The sequence below is a fragment of the Pelodiscus sinensis genome, chromosome 9, assembly GCF_052426305.1.
Source record: "Pelodiscus sinensis isolate ZL-2025 chromosome 9, ASM5242630v1, whole genome shotgun sequence".
Classification (NCBI taxonomy): domain Eukaryota; kingdom Metazoa; phylum Chordata; order Testudines; family Trionychidae; genus Pelodiscus; species Pelodiscus sinensis.
In genome coordinates, this window is record NC_143060.1 from 49,282,038 (window position 1) to 49,301,858 (window position 19,821).

At 39.8% G+C, this 19,821-nt stretch overlaps 1 protein-coding gene across 5 annotated transcripts in view; it reads right to left on the minus strand.

The window, feature by feature from the left end:
* CFH (complement factor H) overlaps nucleotides 1–18,563 on the minus strand; it is a 123,994-nt gene extending 105,431 nt beyond the window's left edge. For 3 of the 5 annotated variants that reach the window (XM_089780580.1, XM_089780579.1, XM_089780578.1), the window contains exons 1-2: nucleotides 18,389–18,563; nucleotides 5,823–6,008 (exon numbers count right to left, since the gene is read on the minus strand). In XM_089780580.1, coding sequence (XP_089636706.1) covers nucleotides 5,823–6,008; nucleotides 18,389–18,446 — 244 coding nt within the window. In that variant the 5' untranslated portion in view covers nucleotides 18,447–18,563. The remainder of the gene's footprint in view (nucleotides 1–5,822; nucleotides 6,009–18,388) is intronic. The other 2 variants (XM_075936699.2, XM_075936697.2) reach the window with 1 other exon arrangement.
* Nucleotides 18,564–19,821: the final 1,258 nt, after the last annotated feature.

Consider the following 19,821-nt stretch of genomic DNA (forward strand, 5'->3'; position numbering starts at 1 on the left):
TATTTCGAATTTGGCAAACCTATTCTACAACAAATCACACCAAATTTGAAATAGCTAATTCGAAATAAGTGCTGTGTAGACAGTTATTTCGAATTAGAGGGCCTCCATCCCTTCCCAGGGAACCCTGGTGGCCACTCTGGGCACAACCAGGAAAACTCGTCTGCTCCCCCACAGCCCCGGAGCCCTTAAAGGGTCAGACTCTGGCCACAGCACCTGTGCCAGTTGCCAGCCTGCCAGCACACAGCCAGTAGACCGTGCATCTGGCACAGCATGAGCCAGCCACCTCCACCGCTCCCCAGGACCAGGCTGGCGGCTCCCAGGAGCCTGCCAGGGGCCGCAAAAGGCGGGCGCCTGCCTGGTCTAGTATGGAGATCATGGGCCTCATTGAGGTTTGGGGGGAGGCCTCCAATGCCCATGATTTCCACACTAGGCTCAGGAATGAGGCCGTCTACAGCTGTATAGCTGCCAGCCTGGCCACCAGAGGCCACATGCACAGCCAGGAGCAGGTGCAGAGTAAAATCAAGGAGCTGTAGCAGGCCTGGGTCAGGGCCTCTCAACCAGTGGCTGACCCAGAGGCCTGGGGGGGTCAGACTGTCCGTGCCCCCCTGGTCATCATTGACCCCGGGGAAGAGGGTCCTGCTCCTGACACAGCAGAAGAGGAGGAGGAGGAGGAGGACGGCAGCCAGGAGCCTGCAGGGAGCGTGCCCTGCACCCCGGACTCCTGGGCTGAACTGGAGAGCCTGTCAGCAGCCTCAACCAAGGCCGGGGAGGCCTCCACATGTGAATAGGCAGGCAAGCGGGAAAGCTGAGAACCGGCTGTTCAGGGTGGTTCCTTTAAGCACGAGCCTCGGATAGCCTCAGACAGAAGCCACACAAAGCAACTACTGACCTGATGCTTTGCTGGAACCAGTTTCAGCTGCCCTTAAATGCAATCCAGCATCCAATCAGTGTGGACGTGCTATTTCAAAATAGCAGAATGCTATTTCGAATTAGTTTTTGTGTCTAGATGTGTTATTTCGAATTAGCTTCTTTTGCAGTAGCGTTGTAGTGTAGACATACCCTTAGGTTTCAGTGGGTTCCAGAGTTGATTTCTGTGGATTGATCTGGAGGTGTTAAATGTTGAAAGAGCTACATAGTTGTGCACACCATGATTTGTGTGGTGAGGTATAGTGCTGTTGATTAGACAATCATCAAGGTAGGTTAATATTATTATACCTTATTGTTGAAGGTATGCCGTGACCACAATGAGTGTGTTTGAGAAGACTCTTGGGGCTGTGGATAGGCTGAATGGCAGTACTTAACTTAGTACTAATATTGTTTAGAGACTAGTGTAAAGTGGAGGAAGCATCTGTGTTCAGGTTGGATTGTGATGTGGAAATATGCATCTTGAAGGCTGAAGGCTGGAAACCAGTCTCCCCTGTATAGCACCAGTATAATTGTGGCAAGAGTGACCAACTTGAACATGTGGTTGAGGACAAATTGGTTGAGCTTTCTATAATTAAAGATTAGTCTCTAGATGTAAGAAATGCTTCTGAGAGGGGTCTCTGACAAGGGATGGGGATGGAGGGAGAGTGTAAAGGGTGGATAGGAATGGGAGAGACTTAGTGTATGATCTCCAATACTCACTGGTCTGCTGTTACAATGGACAATGCATAGAGAAAAGGGAATTAACAATGGCCAAATAAATGGTTAGGAGATTATGTTTTTTTCTGGAACAGGGAGAGGTCACTGAGACCCTCAACCAATTTTTCAAAATTGCTGTTTCAAAGTAGAATACTGGGTTATCTCAGCCTGACCCTATTGCATTCTACATCTTTTGGGATGTTGTTCTGATATACAATCATAAGGCCTTTGGTGTTATCTATTAAAGTTGTCTATTAAAGGTCTTTGGTATGACATATAGTGTCTTCTTTCATTTGGTGGAGTGTAGATGCCCAGGGTGTATAGTGTAGCTTAGGAATCCTTCATAGTGTGAAGGACTTAGTGTGAACAGATGTGCTCTCTCTAATGGAAGACCTTCATTTGTAGCTTCTTAGGAATCCCTCAAGACTGTAGCCAGGGGACTCTATGCATGACCACTGCTATTACCATGGTTTTAGTCACAATGTCCACCATGTCTATGGCTGTTTGGAGGGCAGTGTATGCTGTTGTTTGGCTCATGTGGATAATATTTGTAGCTATTGGTGTTTTTGTTCTGGTAGGTTCTCAAAGAGTTCTTATAATTTGATGTAATTGGATTGGTCATAGTTTGCCAGAAAGGCTGAGTAGTTTGGGACTCAGAGTTGAAGGGTGGCTGCTGAGTCTGAATAAGTCAAGAGATTTATAGTCTTTATCCTATGGAGTTGATTGGAATTGTGGTTGTTTTGTCCTTTTGTGCACTTCATCAGCCATTAGGGAGTTTGGATGTGAGAGTAAGAAAAGGAAGTCCCTGGCCTTGGCTGGGACGAAGCACTTCCTATCTGCCCATTGGTTGGTGGTGTGGGGCAGGGCAGAAGCAGGTGTTTGCCAGACTGTGACTGCCTATTCCATGATCACCTCATCTATTGGAAGATACTGGTTACTGATGGTTGGAAGATCTACAGGAGTTTATGCTGTTTTCCCTGTGCCTCCTGTAGAGTGACCTTCTGTGCTGTAGTCACCCTTTTAAACAGTTCCTGAAACTGCTTCAGGTAATCAACTGGTCTTGGTGTAGGTAGGATGACTACTTCATCCAGTGAGAGAGGTTATTTAGTGGGGACACATCCTTGTTACTAGTGCAGCCCAATTCCTCATCCTTAGGGAGCTCCTTTCTCCCTCTATCGGAGGCCATCTCATGGGTCCCAAGTGGAGGGGATCTGATTGCTTGTCTGAGTGGTCTGGATGGAGCTGAGTGATGGTATCTGTAACTTGTCCAAGGGTCCTATGGTGGTTAGTGCACAGGGTATAGTAGCAACGGGAATGGTCATTGTTGAATGTACCAATGCTGGACTCGACCACCCCCCGCATCTGTTGCCTTTGTTTTGCCAAGTCCCAATGAGGTTTCCTCTGAGTGGATGAGGAGTGCTGGGAGGAGAAGCTGCTTTCATGCCCATTAACTCCTGCTTTGTTGTGCGTGAGGCAGGGGGCAAGAGATGAATGACGCTTTTACTCACCAAACTGACTGGTAAAACTTTGAAGGTGTTTAATGATATGAATGTAAATGAGACCATGAAGTGTAATATTTTTAAATTATCTTTGTCAAAAAGGTTTCAAATTACAGCAGAGGCATATAATTTACATTTTACCTTAAAAAGATTGACTAGTTAAGTCATGGGGAATATGTTCATAAAATGGTGAGTTACTGGAAAAAACTGATAAGTAAAGGGGCAGAACTGTATGACTAATTAATAGATCTATCTGTGCAAGAACATTTCTTTGATGTTTTCTCTAAGGAGGAGAGATCTGCCATGTGGGAGAAGTTTGTGGAAGCAGCTGCAGAAGCAACAGACTTGTTCACAGAAGAGATCCTGCATAGTATGCAGGTCCCCAAAAAGAAGGGCAAAAAAGACTGTGTGTAGTAAGGGTGACCTTGGTTTGTTCTTGGAAAAAAGGAGGAAGGGAAGGGGACTAAGCTCACATCTCTCTATTTTATATTTAAGAGCAGGTCCTCAATGGCAAAGTTTCTGGACCATTTAGTTTATTTTTGTAGTTATTCTGTAGAATTTTACACCTATGATTTCTTTACTGTTTGTTACTGGAATAGTATGTCCAGTTTTGGTGGTCATGTTTCAGAAAAGATATCAAATTACAAACTGCTAAGAATGAGTACACGTCTGACTGAGAAACTAAAGAAGCTAAATCTATTTGATTTATCAAAGAGAAGATTAAATGGAGATTTCTTTGTGGTTTACAAGTATCTCCACTGGGGAGAGATTTCTAATAATAGACTACTCTTTAAACTAAGAGAAAAAGGCATAACAAAAATCAAACATCTGTAAGCTGAAGCTAGGTAAATTCAGGCTAGAAATAGACAAAAAAATAAATTATGATACTTAACCACTGGTTTAATGATGATTACTTCTCTCTTCAATTGGCCTTCCTTTACATTTGGAATTAATTTTTTGTTTGAGGCATTCAAATATGTTTCTGTCCCAACTAGTCTACATCTTCACTCAAAATACAGCCACGTTAATATGGCCTGAAAATCATTATGATAATTAATGCCTGATATTCTCTTAATATAGATATAGACGATTTGGGGGGAAAGCATGTTTGCATGCCTTCGAGGAAAACTGATTCCAGATTTAAAGGAAGGCTAAGTGGAGACAGAAACAATCACTTGTGCATGTAGTCACAAGGAAAGGATTGTGTGATCACCTCCAAAAATGCTGGCTGTGCTCATTCTTGGAACCACAACTATTTAACGATCTTCAGAAAGCCAAACTTTATTCAGATTACTTTGTTTCTTCAATGTGCTTTACAAAGATTCTGTTTTAAATGATTATATGATATTAACAACATCACTCTTGAAAGAACATATGGTGAATTTTAAGAGAGGTTTACTTTTTTAATTGAAAATTATAATAAATGTTAACCTACCTTAATTATTCATAGAGCTGGCCAGGAATTTTCTATTTTAATTACTTTCTCATGGATGATGCAGTTTCTGCACAATTAACATTTGCTTGGAAAAAATCTGAATTTTTGCTAAATATCTTCAATTTTCCATTGGGAAAAATTAAGTGAAATGTTTCATTTTGTATCACTTCAGCCTTGATTAGAATCTTCCAATTTCTTGAACTGACCCAACACATTTAGTTTTGAATCAGATCAGTAAAACATTAAAATATATTTCCTATCAATTTGTTATGCAATGGGAGGTATAGTTTGAGTCCCTCTTCTCACCTAAAGTCCATTTGCCCTGGAGAACTACATCTCCCATGATGCAATGTGGTTGTCCCTATGGTTTCCCTATGATGAAAGTCACACAGTTCGCAGTACATAATGAGTGCTGTAGTCTGTTAAGGGAGACTAGTTTACATGGGAAGAATGGAGTATTAAGGCTCCTGAATGTAAACTCCCCTGAGGACTGTTGCTTTGATAAAATACAGTTTAAATAGAACTCTTTGAAAATTTTCATGTAAATCAAAACAGTTGAAATAAAATGTTTTGACCTTTCAGAATCATAGTTTAAACAATTCTGTGAAACATTTCAACTCTTCATTTTAACATAGAACCAACATTTAAGGATGGAAATTCTGAATTTTGTTTAGATCTAGTTATTTCTTACTATAAAATAGCTATGTTTACTTTGAACAACTGTTAACAAAAAACAATTGCTTTGCTAAATCTTTATCTGTGCCTTTGGTGTTTGTATTATAAATCACTACAGTAATGATAAAGAGTTTTTAAGTGGAATTGTCCACCTTATGAAGGGTATGTCTAGACTACATGCCTCTGGCGACAGAGGCCTGTAGATTTGGCTACCTGGCATAGGCAAAGAAGCGGGGATTTAAATAATCCCCGCTTCATTAAAATAAACATGGCTGCCGTGCTGCGCCGACGATCAGCTGATCCGGCACAGCGCAGTAGTCTAGACGTGGATCAGTTGGCTGGGGAAGCCTTTGCTGACCGATCCCTTATGCCTCGTGAAACTTTGCTTCTTTGCCTATACATGTCTCCAGAGACATGTAGTCTAGACATACCCTAAAGTTCAGGTTATGGAATTATTACAGACAAAACCTCACATGAAGTTTGATAAATATTATTGCTCAAGCAAGGATGTAGTAATGTTACCCTAACTGATCTCCCCCTCCACCTCAAAAGGAAGATAACATTTGCACACATTTTGCAAAGATACTTACTTCTACATTCCACGTACGGGTAGATGTGTTTCCACATACCATCGTTACACTCAAATGTAACACGACCTAGTTTTATGTACCCAGGCCGACAATTGTAATTTACTGAAGTACCATGTGGATAGGATGCCTCATCCCAGGTACCTATGGGTATTTCCTTCGTTCTTCTAGGAGGTGGAGTTTCACAATCTAGAAATTAAGTACATGAGAAATATTTATTATTATTATTATTATTATTATTATTATTATTTATTACAATAGCAAATATCCAAAATACTATTAATAAAAGGAAGAATGAGATTTGAGAACACCTAAATGCAGCTTCTTGATTATAATCACCACAAGATCTGGGGCAGCTGAAAGAGACCACAGACAACTGGAAATGACATACAAATTGATTTTAATATAATCAATGGAAAAGACGACCAAAACTATCAATCACATGTGAATTATGTAGCTGGATACTAGGGACTGTAGTCTTTTAATACATAAAATCAACCATGGGTGCATAATCTAAAGAGTGGAAAAAGAGATCATTGCTTTAATTTCAATGTAAGAGACCCACCAATTATCTTCCTTCCCTTTACCACTATTTGCCCAGGTCAGCCCTTCCACTATTAGAGGAAAAAAAGGAAAAAGATACCCACAACTACCAAACCCCCAACTTCTGCAACTCTAATCTCCATAGCTGCCATTATTTCCCATCATTAGCTGACATCAACTTCCTGCTTTGCACTTTCCCAAATCTGCCAAATCCCTCCGCCCTTAGCTTCTCCACACCTCTTCTTCTATATAGGTGTGTCTAGACTACCGGGTTTTGTCAACAAAAGTGAATTTTTGTTGACAAAACTATACCTGCGTCTACACTGCTGCTGAGTTCTGTCGACATAATGTAGACAGAACTCAGCAGTTTTGTTGATGGCTGTAAACCTCATTCTACGAGGAATAACACCTTTTGTCAAGATATTTCTTTCGACAGAAAACGTTATTGCATCTACATTGTCCTTTGCGTCTACACTGTCTTGTCGACAAAGCAGCTTGCTTTGCTGACAGAACTGTATGTAGTCTAGATGCTCTTTGTTGACAGAAGCTTTGTCGACAGTATCTGTCGAATAAACTTCTGTTGACAAAAGCCTGTAGTCTACATGTACCTTATGAGTCCTACCTTTTCCACTCCCTCAACTACTGAGACTATTTGTGTTCAAAGAGAACTGATGAATAACTAAATTCTGGAAACCCACAATGTACCCTCTTCATTCTTCAATCATCTTGGCTGTGTCTACACTGCACCCCTTTTCCGGAAAAGGGATGCAGATTAGACCAGTCAGAATTGCAAATCTGCGGGGGATTTAAATATCCCCCGCGGCATTTGCATTTACATGGCTGCCGCTTTTTTCCGGCTTGGGGATAAGCCGGAGAAAAGCGCCAGTCTAGACGTGATTCTCCGGAAAATAAGCCCTTTTACGGAGGATCTCTTATTCCTACTTTCAATTTGCAATTCCGACTGGTCTAATCTGCATCCCTTTTCCGGAAAAGGGGTGCAGTGTAGACACAGCCCTTGTGTTTTCTATCCCAGAATTTTATCTTTCATGACACTTCTCTTTGGGTCTATACTCAAACATTCCCTTCCCCAAAGCTTCTTACAAGGCCTCCTCCTGCCCTGTCTCCAGGAAAATAAATTCTCTACACAATATATCCTGTCTCTGTAAAATAAGGGGAAGAGGTTTGAATTTATTCCTGTCTTTTATTCCTGAACACTAGGAGAGTTAAATAAGAAGGGATGGCAACATTTATTGAAGAAATAATGAAGAACAAAGCTAGCTATTGAAAAATCAGACTGAAAACATAGAGGCTGTGTCTAGACTGGCAAGTTTTCCCACAAAATCATCTGCTTTTGCAGAAAAACTTGCCAGCTATATACACTGGCCACTTGAATTTCCGCAAAAGCACTGACGATCTCATGTAAGATTGTCATTGCTTTTGCGGAAATACTATGCTGTTCCCGTTTGGCCAAAAGTCTTTTTCCAAAAAACTTTTGTGCAAAAGGGCCAGTGTAGACAGCACAGTACTGTTTTCCACAAAAAAAACCCCGATCGCGAAAATGGCTATCAGGGCTTTTTGTGGAAAAGCGTCCTGCCAATCTAGATGCGCTTTTCTGAAAATGCTTTTAACGGAAAACTTTTCCATTAAAAGCATTTCCAGAAAATCATGCCAATGTAGATGTAGCCAGATAGTATTGTGATGAGCTGGATTAGGTCCCAACTCCCCATACAGGAGGCTAGTGGCCTTGCCGCACCCCATCCCAACAGGAGGAGCAGAGAAAAGGTCCTCCAGACACTACAGAGTGGTTGTCTTTGTGGTAGCCAGTCAGGACCCAGCAGAGAGGTATAAAAGAAGCTGCAGGGCTGGGGCTTGGCAGTTTGTTTCAGGAACTCAACCTAGCCAGGTCTATACCCTGACAGGGAGATCAGCACTATGGATAGCTCCCTGTGTGCGCTGAGCCTAGATCTGGGTAAAACCCAGACCCAGTGGCCAAGGATCAGCCACAAGCAGAGACTTACTAGCACTATGGATAGGGCTAGTCAGGCCCTGGTTCCAGGACTTTGAGGGTAACTGGACAACCAGGCAAGGACCCTGCACAGCGTCACGTGGCCACAGCGGGGCACTCACCAGTAGGTGGACCCATTAGATATACTTGTAGATAGAGTATACGGCAACGTCTAAACTGGCAAGATTTTCTGGAAATGTTTTTAACGGAAAACTTTTCCGTTAAAAGCATTTTTGGAAAAGAGCGTCTAGATTGGCTAGGACATTTTTCCGCAAAAGCACTTTTTGTTTTTGTGCAAAAAAGTCCCGATCGCCATTTTTGCGATCGGGGCTTTTTTTGCGCAAAACAAATCTCAGCTGTCTACATTGGCCCTTTTGTGCAAAAGTTTTGCGCAAAAGGGACTTTTGCCCGAACGGGAGCAGCATAGTATTTCTGCAAAAAGCATTGATTTCTTACAGTAGGAAGTCAGTGCTTTTGTGGAACTTCAAGCGGCCAGTGTAGACAGCTGGCAAGTTTTTCCGGAAAATGGCTGATTTTCCAGAAAAACTTGCCAGTCTAGACACAGCCTACTTGTATCACTCTGTTTAGGTATTTATGAAGGGCAGAAAGATAACTGTCAGAAAACCCTGGAAGATTTCATGGTGTTTCTAGCTCTTGGAATTTCATTTCTAATCTCATTATATTTGATGTTGCCAGTAAAACCTGATCTCCAGGAGTATTTGGAATATGTAAGAATATCAGGTTTTATTTTTATAATTTTCTATGGAGAAATACTAAAAAACATGACTCCTAAAGACTCAAAACCCCCAAAGGCAAGTAAAAAGTACACAAAATGTATTTTGTGAGACACAAACCATGATATTCGAGTGCTTGGGGTCATCAGTATGGGCACATGTGCAAACAGAAAAGAATGAATAGATCCAAAAAACACAGTTCAGTAGACTCAGTAGAACATATAAAAGGAAACATAAATTAAATTGCTAGGGACTACTGTTTGTAGCTGTGTACGCACTATCACAAAGGACATGTTTACACAGCAGTGTTATTTTGAAATAACTAAACAATCATCTAGACAGAAAGCCCATTATTTTGAAATAATTTAAAAATAATGGGTGGCTTATTACCCTCGTTTTATGAGAAATAATGCCTATTCCGAAATAGCTATTTTGGAGTAGGCATGTGCAGACAGGGCAACTAGAGTTATTTCAAAATAAAGAACCTCCAACCTTTCCCACAGATGCCCTATTGGCCCCTCTGTCCACACTCAGCAAAACTCTACGGGTATGTCTGCACTAGCTCGTTAGTTCGAGCTAGGTAGGCAAATGAGGGCAACCGGAGTTGCAAATGAAGCCCGGGATTTAATATCCTGGGCTTCATTTGCATGTTGTTGGGTGCTGCCATTTTTAAATCCCTCTTAGTCCACGAGGAGTAACAGTTAATTCAAACTAAGGAGTTAGTTCAAATTAACGTTAAACTGCCGTGTCTAGCGGACTACTTAGTTCGGACTAAGGGGGATTTAAAATTGGCGGCGCCCAGCAACATCCAAATGAAGCCCAGGATATTTAAATCCCGGGCTTCATTTGCAACTCCGGTTGCCCTCATTTGCCTACTTAGCTCGAACTAACGAGCTAGTACAGATATACCCTATAATACCCTTTCCCCTGAAACTTTTAAAAACACAGCCTCAGGGAAAAGGGCTTGTGGCACACGACAGGCCCTGACAGCCCTGAGCCACAAACAGCAGCCTACACAGCAGAAGCCTGGACCCAAAAGCAAGTGTACATGAATGAGGTATATAAGGTGAAGCAGGTGTACAAGGTGAAGGCACTCCGGGTATGTCTACACTACCACCCTAGTTCAAACTAGGGTGGTTAATGTAGGCAACCGGAGTTGCAAATGAAGCCTGGAATTTGAATTTCCCGGGCTTCATTTGCATATTGCCAGGTGCCGCCATTTTTAAATGTCCACTAGTTCGGACTCCGTGCCCGCGGCTACACGCGGCACGAACTAGGTAGTTCGGATTAGGCTCCTCGTAGACAACTTAGTGGCTGTTACATTTAAAACCGAAAGATTAAAAAAAAATAAGCATAAGAGATCTGATATTGGCTCTCACAAAAAAAAAAATCACAGTGAAACAAAGACACATTTTCTCTACAATGATGCACAGAGGTTAAACAATGTATACAAAGTCCTGGTGCCCTAAACACAGCAAGAATGAATGGCAGATAGTTTCCTTATGCAAACTATCCATATCGGCCTCTTCAGTCTCTTCTGCACCCAAGGATGCTCTGTCTCTTCTCCCTCCAGGACAACACTCACTATGGGTACGTCTAGACTACATGGCTCTGTCGACGGAGCCATGTAGATTAGGTTTGTAGACATAGGAAAATGAAGCGATTTAAATAATTGCTGCTTCATTTAAAATAAAATGGCTGCCTCACTGTGCCGATGATCTGTTTGTCCGCTCAGCGCAGCAGTCTGAACGCTTCGCGGTCAACATCAAAAGCCTTTGTCGACCACCCCCGCTAAACCTCATCCCACGAGGCATAACGGGGTAGTCGACAAAGGCTTTTGAGGTCAACCATGGATGTCCAGACTGCCGTGCTGAGCTGACAAACAGCTGATCGGCACAGCGCAGCAGCCATTTTCATTTAAATGAAGCGGCAATAATTTAAATCACCACTTCATTTTCCTATGTCTACAAACCTAATCTACATGGCTCCTTGGATGAGCCATGTAGTCTAGACCTACCCTATGGCTCTTGTCTGCCAGATTTTTCCACCTCCAATATTCACAGAGCTTGCCAAACAATCCCATAGACCCAGTGTCTGAAACCGGCAAACTCACAATGAAACTGGCTGCTCAGGCTTCTCCATGCAGCCGAGTTCTCCAGGTGGTATTAGTCTCCTTTTTTATCCAGGTATCACTGCATAAAAGGATATTTTATGAAGGTGTTTAGGACTTCCAGAGATCTGAGATTTTCTATAGATCAAAGGGTCTTTTGACAGCCATTAACACCTTCCATGTAACTTAGAAGCACCACATGATTTTTTTCGAACACTAGCACAATGGAGGATTCACAGATAAAAGACCTTAGCACAGAGTCTGAAATCTGAACAATAACTAAAAAGACTGTTTGATTTGAATCACTGAGAAGAAACAAAAATGTCTGTAGAAAAAACAAAATGGAAGCAAAATTTTCAATTATAAGGCATTTTAATTCCAATGAGATTCATTCAGTTCCAGAAGGTTTTGCAAGGTCCTCTACCCCACTCAAGAGATGAGGCCACATGCAAATTGTGAGATGCAATGGATGGTATATTTTGATCGACATATATCAGGCTCTCTTATGCTGTCCCTTTGTGGATATTGTCCTTGTGCTGACTGGAAGAGGGCCACACAATGATAAGTTAAGCAAGTGTGCTTGAACAAGATGTGGTTGCTATACTGGGGTGGGAGAAGGAAGCTGCACTATGAATCCCTGGCTTAGCACCAAATGGGAGAGTAGATTTCAGTTCCCAGATAGCTCTGAACTTCAACAACATAAACCCTCATTACTACCTTTATGTAAGAAGTGAATTTCATTTTATTTGCAGCAAAAAAATCCTTTCTCTTTCACTATTTATAATTCACTAACATGAATGCCTTTAGCTGTGTCAGGAAAACAATCTCAGAAAGTTATGCAAAACCAGGAGAATCATTTATTACAGAATAAGTCTCTAAGGGTATGTCTACATTGCATTCCTCTTTGGAAGAGGAATGCAAAGTAGGCATACTGGAGTTGCAAATGAAGTTGTTTTGAAAGTGAAAGTGTGTTCCGGACGGAGTTAGTCTGAAACAAATTCCTTGTTTTGAACTAACTCTTACTCCTCTTTTTTTGCTGCTCCTCATTTTTTGAGGAGTAAGGGTTAGTTTGAAACAAGAGGTTTGTTTCAAACTAACCCCATCTGGAGCGCATTTTCACTTTCGAAAGAGCGCTCAGCTGAGAGTATGCAAAGGAAGCATGGGATATTTAAATCCCCGTTTCATTTGCAACTCCAGTATGCCTACTTTGCATTCCTCTCTCCAAAGAGGAATGCAGGATAGACATACCCTAAAACTCAAGCATACAAGGGAGTAAAATTATTATTCTAAGCCCACAAGAGGGCGTTCACATGCTATCAAAAAACAGAAGCTGAGCCTTTTTCAGAATGACCAGCTAGATCCATAACAACTCATTTACTAATTTAATACTCTTTTCGCTCCCTTTTTATAATGTGTTGGGTTGGTATACTAATTAATCACTAGCAATCATTACACTCCTATAGCTAAGTAAAATGTATTCTTCATCTTCATTTTCTCTCAAAAATGTGCTTTTTTTTCCTTTTAGAACTTCTATGTATTGTTCTCACTTGAACAGATAAATTATAATAGTTCTACAATTAAATAACATTCTGTCTACAGGAACGTTTGTGTAGCAGTAACATTAGAATATAAAAACTATTGGACCTTCAGTTTTATTCATATATCTGTAGTACATCTTTATGACACATTCATGCACCAAGTATTCATCTTGCAGTTCAAATAGGTGGAGAGAAGGCTAGGACGTGAATTGAAGTTTCTATTTTTATTGTATAAATTCCATTAAGCCATGAGCTTTCCCCTGCATGTATATGAGAAACTCATTTATTGTGAATCCATGCAATGGGAAAACAAACTTGGGGGAGGGTCTGCTTCCTACCTTCTTTAATAAATGGTACCTTTGATAATATTGGTTTTGATTGGCAAACTAAAATAAATATCTTATTACAATTATTTCAATGATTACACTGAGAAGAAACAAAAATGCCTGTAGAAAAAACAAAATGGAAGCAAAATTTTCAATTTTGAAGTTTCTGGTTTTGAATTTCTTTATATCATTTAATTTAGTGTGTGAATTTTATGCAAAACAGAAGATTTAACCAGCATTGATCAGCTTGTTCTTGTAAAAAGTTTTTTGGGGGAAGCATCAGCTCCCCTCCCCTTCTCTAAAAGGCACTTGGAGGGTGAGAGGCTTAGGGCTGCGACAGACCTGGAGGGGGGCACCCCCAATGAACCACCTTCATCTGCCTCGTGATTTTTGTCTGCTTTCTGTATGGTTTTATGAGAAGCAATCCCATTCCAGGTACCTCCCATTTTTTTTGACACAGTCAAAACCTTACCTTGCTTTAAGTTATGTTAGGAGGAAGCAACATACCTAATTTGATGGTCCTAGCTCTTACTGTTTAGGAGAAGTCCTTGAACAAACAAACAGACAGACAGACTCTCAAATATATAGCAAATTATAGTTCAATTTATATTCCTCTAGCCTTAATGAAGTGGGACATTTTAGGATTTCCTAGAAAAAAAACTTGGATTGAAGAGACCAGGAATTTTTCTCGTTTTACAGAAATTGTACATTTAAAAAAAAAAAAAAGCTAGACACTGAGTTCTCACAATGGGAAAAGCATAGTCAAAAGTCCTTGAAGTTCATGAAGATATTTTACATTAACATTTTCTAAGGGGAACATTAGAAAAATTAATCTTCTCTGCCTATATCATCTACTTGTGTAGTTTCATTAGCCACCTCAAGAACATTTAAGCAGCATTGGGGCTTAATAGAATATCAATAAAAGACTGACCATATCACATATAGGACAGTATCATATATTCAAATTCCACTTCAAGCATGTTTATATAGAAAATGCTACATATAATGTCTTTATTACAGGAAATATAACCCCCAAATTAATCATGCACAGTCCTATTTGCTCCCTATAAACATGCTGTTGATAGGCTTCATGGTTGGCCCTATTAACCATGAAGCCAATTGGTCAGCACAGTAACTATCCACTCAAGTAGTTTTCTTTCTACAATCTCCATAAGAAACACAGTAAAAGCCTGCACTGCACATAGCTTACATTTAAACAGAAACTATTTGGATCATTCTTACAATATTTTACATAGTTAGATTTACATAGCTAGATGTTAATTAGCATTAAGCCAAACACGCTTGACTTACATTTGTATGCAAGATTTTCTTTTCAAACCTACGCTTGCCTACAGATTGTTATCAACTATTCTTTTCTGAGCATACATCTTGCTCAACATTGGAGTTTCTGGGTCACTAAGCTCAGCTCTCCCTCAAGGCTATCCATCAAACTAGCTATTATTTAAGGCTCCTTCTCAGGGCACTTGCCTGTGAATATTGGATGATCCAGGAAATTTTTCTTAACTCAGTTTTGTGGGTTTTTCTGATTTTTTTTTTCCAAAAATTCTCAATTGACTATGCCTCTGACTTCCCAGGTTGATAAACCCCAACTCAGTACTTCTTCCCTTCCTGATCATAGTATACTTCTTTGTTTTGTTGTTTGGTTAAGTTTCTCTGTGTGAATTCCATGTGCCTTTCCTTCCCCATTTATCATATCTAAGCTGTGGCCCAGAGAGACTGTCTATACTGCGGAGCTATTTCAGGATACTGGAAGCATCCCAAAGTAGCTATTCCACATCTATTGAAGCAGCCTGTTATTTTGAAATAGATTTCAAAATAACGGACTGCTTATTCTGATGTCCTGGCAACCCTCATTCCATGAGGGTTAAGAGGCATTTCGGAATAGTAAGTTATTTCAAAATTTGGTGCTGTGTAGACAGCACCAATTTACAAAATAAGCTATTTCGAGTATACTCAAAATAAGCCACGCAATTTCTGGCTTATTTCGATGCACCGTTTGTGGTTTAATCTGCTCTTTTCTTAGTTGCTCTGTAACACCTAGCAACCAAGTATGCTTTATCAAGTATATACTGTATTTTGTTAATAAATTCACCTTTTTTTAAAAGCAATGATTTGATTTTTGTGTTTTCTGTGTGTGTGCCCGCAAAGACCAAAAGGTCAGCTATTGGAGTTTGTTTCCTGTGAGTTTTTTTTCTTTTTCTTTTTTCAAGCTCTCTTGTGGTAAAAGAGCTTGGAGTACACGTTGGGAAGAAGTTCAAGTGTTTCTTCCTGGTTTTCAGGGTTTTAATTCACTTGATGGTGGCAGCCTATCTCCAAAGGCCAGAGAATCTGTAACCTTGGGGCATTTTTAAGCAGAATCCAAATATGCAAGGTATTTAAGGTCTCTTGTGGGCCTTTCTGCATTCGGAGGCCAGAGTGGAAAAAAAGCAATAACTGCAATAACTGCAATAAAAGACTCTCAGGACAGCTGTAGTTGTCCCAGAATGACTGACTCGAGTGATGGGTCAAAGAGTACAGTGAGTATATGTTCATTCTCAGACTGGAGCCAGGGCTCTAATGCCCCACAAGAAGGGCGGATCTCAGAGCCTGAATTTCTACCCATTTTCAGACATCTACAGTGAAATTTTTGTTTTGGATTTAGCTGATGTCACCAATATATTCAGAGCCACATTCCATTTTTTTTTGAGCGTATTCCTAAAGAATCGGTTTACATCCAGGGAATTTCACTTCATGGTAAATTTATTTTTGCACATTTTGGCATTCATGACTGTATCAATGCCAGCAGAACAATATACATACTTTTGTAGGCAGCTTATATTTTTCTGTTAAGATATGCACCGCATTTTAAAGAGAAGTATCATACAAAATAACCTCCATAAGGTAAGGAGGAAAGACATGTAACTGATTCAGAATAAAGTTCTACAGTCTAATATTTGACTCCCAAACTGGTGCAATTCCATTAATGTAAATGGAATTACTTCTAATTTACACTGACAGAAACTGCAGGGAAGGAAGGAATCTAAACTCCAAGTTTATACTTATTGAATGAAATCCTGGATCCTTGAAATTAATGGAAGTTTTGCCCTTGACTTCACTGGGTCTAGGATTTTATCCATCACATTTACCTATTTATAAATCAACCAAGAACTTTATTAACCATGATTTTAAAACAACAAGTTGTCATGTAAAACCTTAGGGCACATCTACACTAGGAAATAGTTTCAAAATAACTTATTGCAAAAGAATAACTCCCGAAATAACTATTTTGAAATAGCATGTCCACATTAAAGGGAAGTCTCCAGATTAGTCCAAAGCAGGCTCCCTTTATATAGATACACTACCTCAATTTAGAGCCCCAGGAAGCACTGAGGAGTAATTACATTGAATGTCTCTGGGGAGCAGTTATTTCGAAATAGCCACAGTGAAGTGTCCACACTACTGCACTTTCAAAATAAGCATTTTTCCTTGTGGATAGCAGGAGTTATTATTTCAAAATAACCAGCTTGTTATTTCAAAATAATGGGCTTGGTAATGTGGATGCTCCGCTTGTTATTTCAAAATAAAGGGACTTATTTTGAAATAACTCCCAAATGCAGACCAGGGCTTAGAGATTAGCATATATTGGATCATGAACTTTTCATGGGCAAGACTCACTTCCCTCCAACTCATCCCTTTTTATCCATGAAAGCTCATGATCATATATATATTCGCTAGTCTCTGAGCTGCCATAGGACCACTCATTTTTAAAGTTACAGACTAACACAGCTACCCCTCTGAGACATGATTTTAAAAATATATGTAAAAAAAGCAGAAAATAAATTCTGGGAAGTGCAGACCATTAGCTTTTTTTTAAAAGATACAATCTGTTCTTTGCTAATTGTGTCAATTATATGGATGGCTGACACTTTTGTTTTAAAATCATCTTAGTAAAAGGCTTTGAGACAAATTGTTCTGTCATTTACATTATTGTAGCTCTGGAATCTTTCCACTGTAGAAAACAGATTTACCCCTGATTTGCAACAGTGAATATACAGTAATATCAATCATGCTGGATCTAATGCTGCCTCATTTACATGTCCTTGCAATTACACTTATTTGAGGAATGTTACATAAGTGTAAAAAAGGAGGCCAAATTTCACTCATTTTGGTTTTTTTCAAACTTGAATATTACACTGCTTTGAAAACAATTGAGACCTTAGTAAAAAGCGTGTAAATTATTTAAACATTTTAATAAATAATTATGAATTTTAAATTAAAATAGCAATAGCTACAAATTAATATTTCCTATTAACTTTCCAGTTAAATTTCTATCTGTGCCACTGAAATATTCTGAAAGAGAAAAGGGTATCTGAAAAATATTTAGGCCCAATCCTGCAGTCTTTACCCAGCTGTTAGGGCCCACACATAGTGACTGAAATTGCTTAGATGAGTAAAGGCTTTGGACTGGGTAAGTAATTTGTAATTAAAAATAAAAAGTGATCATTGAGATAGGGCATGGCAAGTACAGGTACAGCTGCCCCTAGAAGGCATACTAAATATTAAACTATTATACAAACTAATTAGACAGTATATACACCCTCTACCATTACATAGGAAACTATTTGACAATTTTAAAAAAGATAGTTTGTTGGCCTTACGGCATAAGAAACTGATCTGTTGTTACAGCAAATGTCAAGAGGGCTGTTGAAGAAATACAGGGAGTGCGCAACTAGCACCTAAAGAATAAACAACTTTTTATACATAAACTTCTATGGATAAGAAGTTTATTTCCCTAATATCAAGTAATACACTCAGTATTTTTAATAAGCCTTTTGAAAACACTTATTCCCATCAATACAATAACTTGAATAAATACAATAAAATCCCCTCACTGAAAGACCTTTTTACAACACATACACACACACACATTTTAAATTATTCATTCTACAGGTGATTTTGATTCATATTTATTAGAAGTTAGCTTTCAACAATTACAAAATATATTAACATAGTCAGAGGACATATAAAATGGACTTCTCGGCTGTAGTTTCTATACACAGTAATAATTAGAAAAGCCTGGGCACAATAAGCAAAATGTAGCTAAAGGCAGACTTGACATCACACTTAGTATAAGATACTTCATACTAGGTATTGCAACACAGTGAGAATTAGTTTTTCCTCTGAGATACTACTGAAAAAAGCTATAATCAAAGTTTTATTTATATTTATAAAATATTTTAGTGGCCACTTGTCTGAGACTATCCCCTAATGTAGTAGTAGGAGGAAACAGATCAATCTTTTTAATAACCTTACCTTTTTGTGCAGTAGATGTCCATACCAGGAGCAAAACAGTATATCCCAGCAATATCATCTCAGTGCCTCAGACGCAAACCAGACACATTTACAATGATAAGTGGTTCTTTCTGTTGGCCTGGAGTGTCTCACACTAACTGTTCCTGGAGCTGACCTTGCAAAGATTTTATTCTCTGACTTCAGCAACACTTCCCTAATCTTCTTGCAACACACAATACAGTAGTCTCTTTCTTTCTACACACATACATTATGCAATCTTTGCAGAAAAAAAAGAGCCTTGTTTGTATTAGTTGGCTCTGTCCTTTCAGAGTTCTGTTTGCTTTTTACTACCCACTTCATAGCTAAGAGTCATCACCATTCCTCCTACTTCACAGAAAATCAAATAAAAATAAACTTCCTGAAATTAATCTAAAGTTTATTTTACAATGATCTTTTCTTTGTGTTTTATATAATTAATTTGTTAAATGCGTTTTGTGTATTGTAATAGGAACAAAGGTCTGATTCACAGAAGTCAAGGACAAAACTTTCACTAAATCACACTGAAAGTAGGATCAGGTACCAACAGTCACATTGCAACCCCTAGCAATTACACGGAGGTCATTCTAAACCTCTAAGAAATATAGTATTAGATCCTTGCAGAAACAGCTATATGGAGGGGAAATAGAATGAACAAAAAGAGATGGTGAAAATGATCCAGTTCAGTAATTTTGTGGAAAGTAGAGAATTCTCAGGGATTGTGTTACTACTGCACATCCAGTAACAAAAGGCAGAGTAATTTCATCAGCAGTGCAAACAGGATAGCATGTGATGTCAGTTGTTGACAGGAGAGATCTAGAGCAGGTGGAATTGACTAAGGATATGTCTACACTACAGCACTAATTCGAACTAACTTAATTCAAATTAGTTAATTTGAACTAAGCTAATGCGAATTAGTGCATCTAGACCTAAAAACTAATTCGAATTAGCATTTTGCTAATTCGAAATAGCATGTCCACATTGAGTGGACCCTGAACCGAAGTTAAGGCTGCCTCAGGCTACCCGAGGGCTGTTCTTAAAGGGACCGGACCCCCACCCCAGACAGACAGTTTACAGGGTCCCTGCCTGCAGGTCTACCTTGATGAGGGACAGCAAAGCAGTACTGTCTTGGAGTGCCCTGAGTGCCTACACTCGGCACATCGCAGAACTCGGCCATCAGCCTGGCTACACTTGCTGCAGACTGCCATCCGGGGGGAGTCAATCGGCGAGCTGTCAGGATCCAGGAGGCCCTGCAGGAGAGCTTCTACCCCGAGGAGCCCGCAGAGCCCCAGTCCTCCCCATCGGGGGCTTGTGCCCCATTCCTCCCTCACCTCCTTCCACTTACCCCTCCCTAGCGCCCTTTCCTGATGTAAAAAATAAAGAACACGTGTGGTCAAAAATGGAAACTCTCTTTGGAA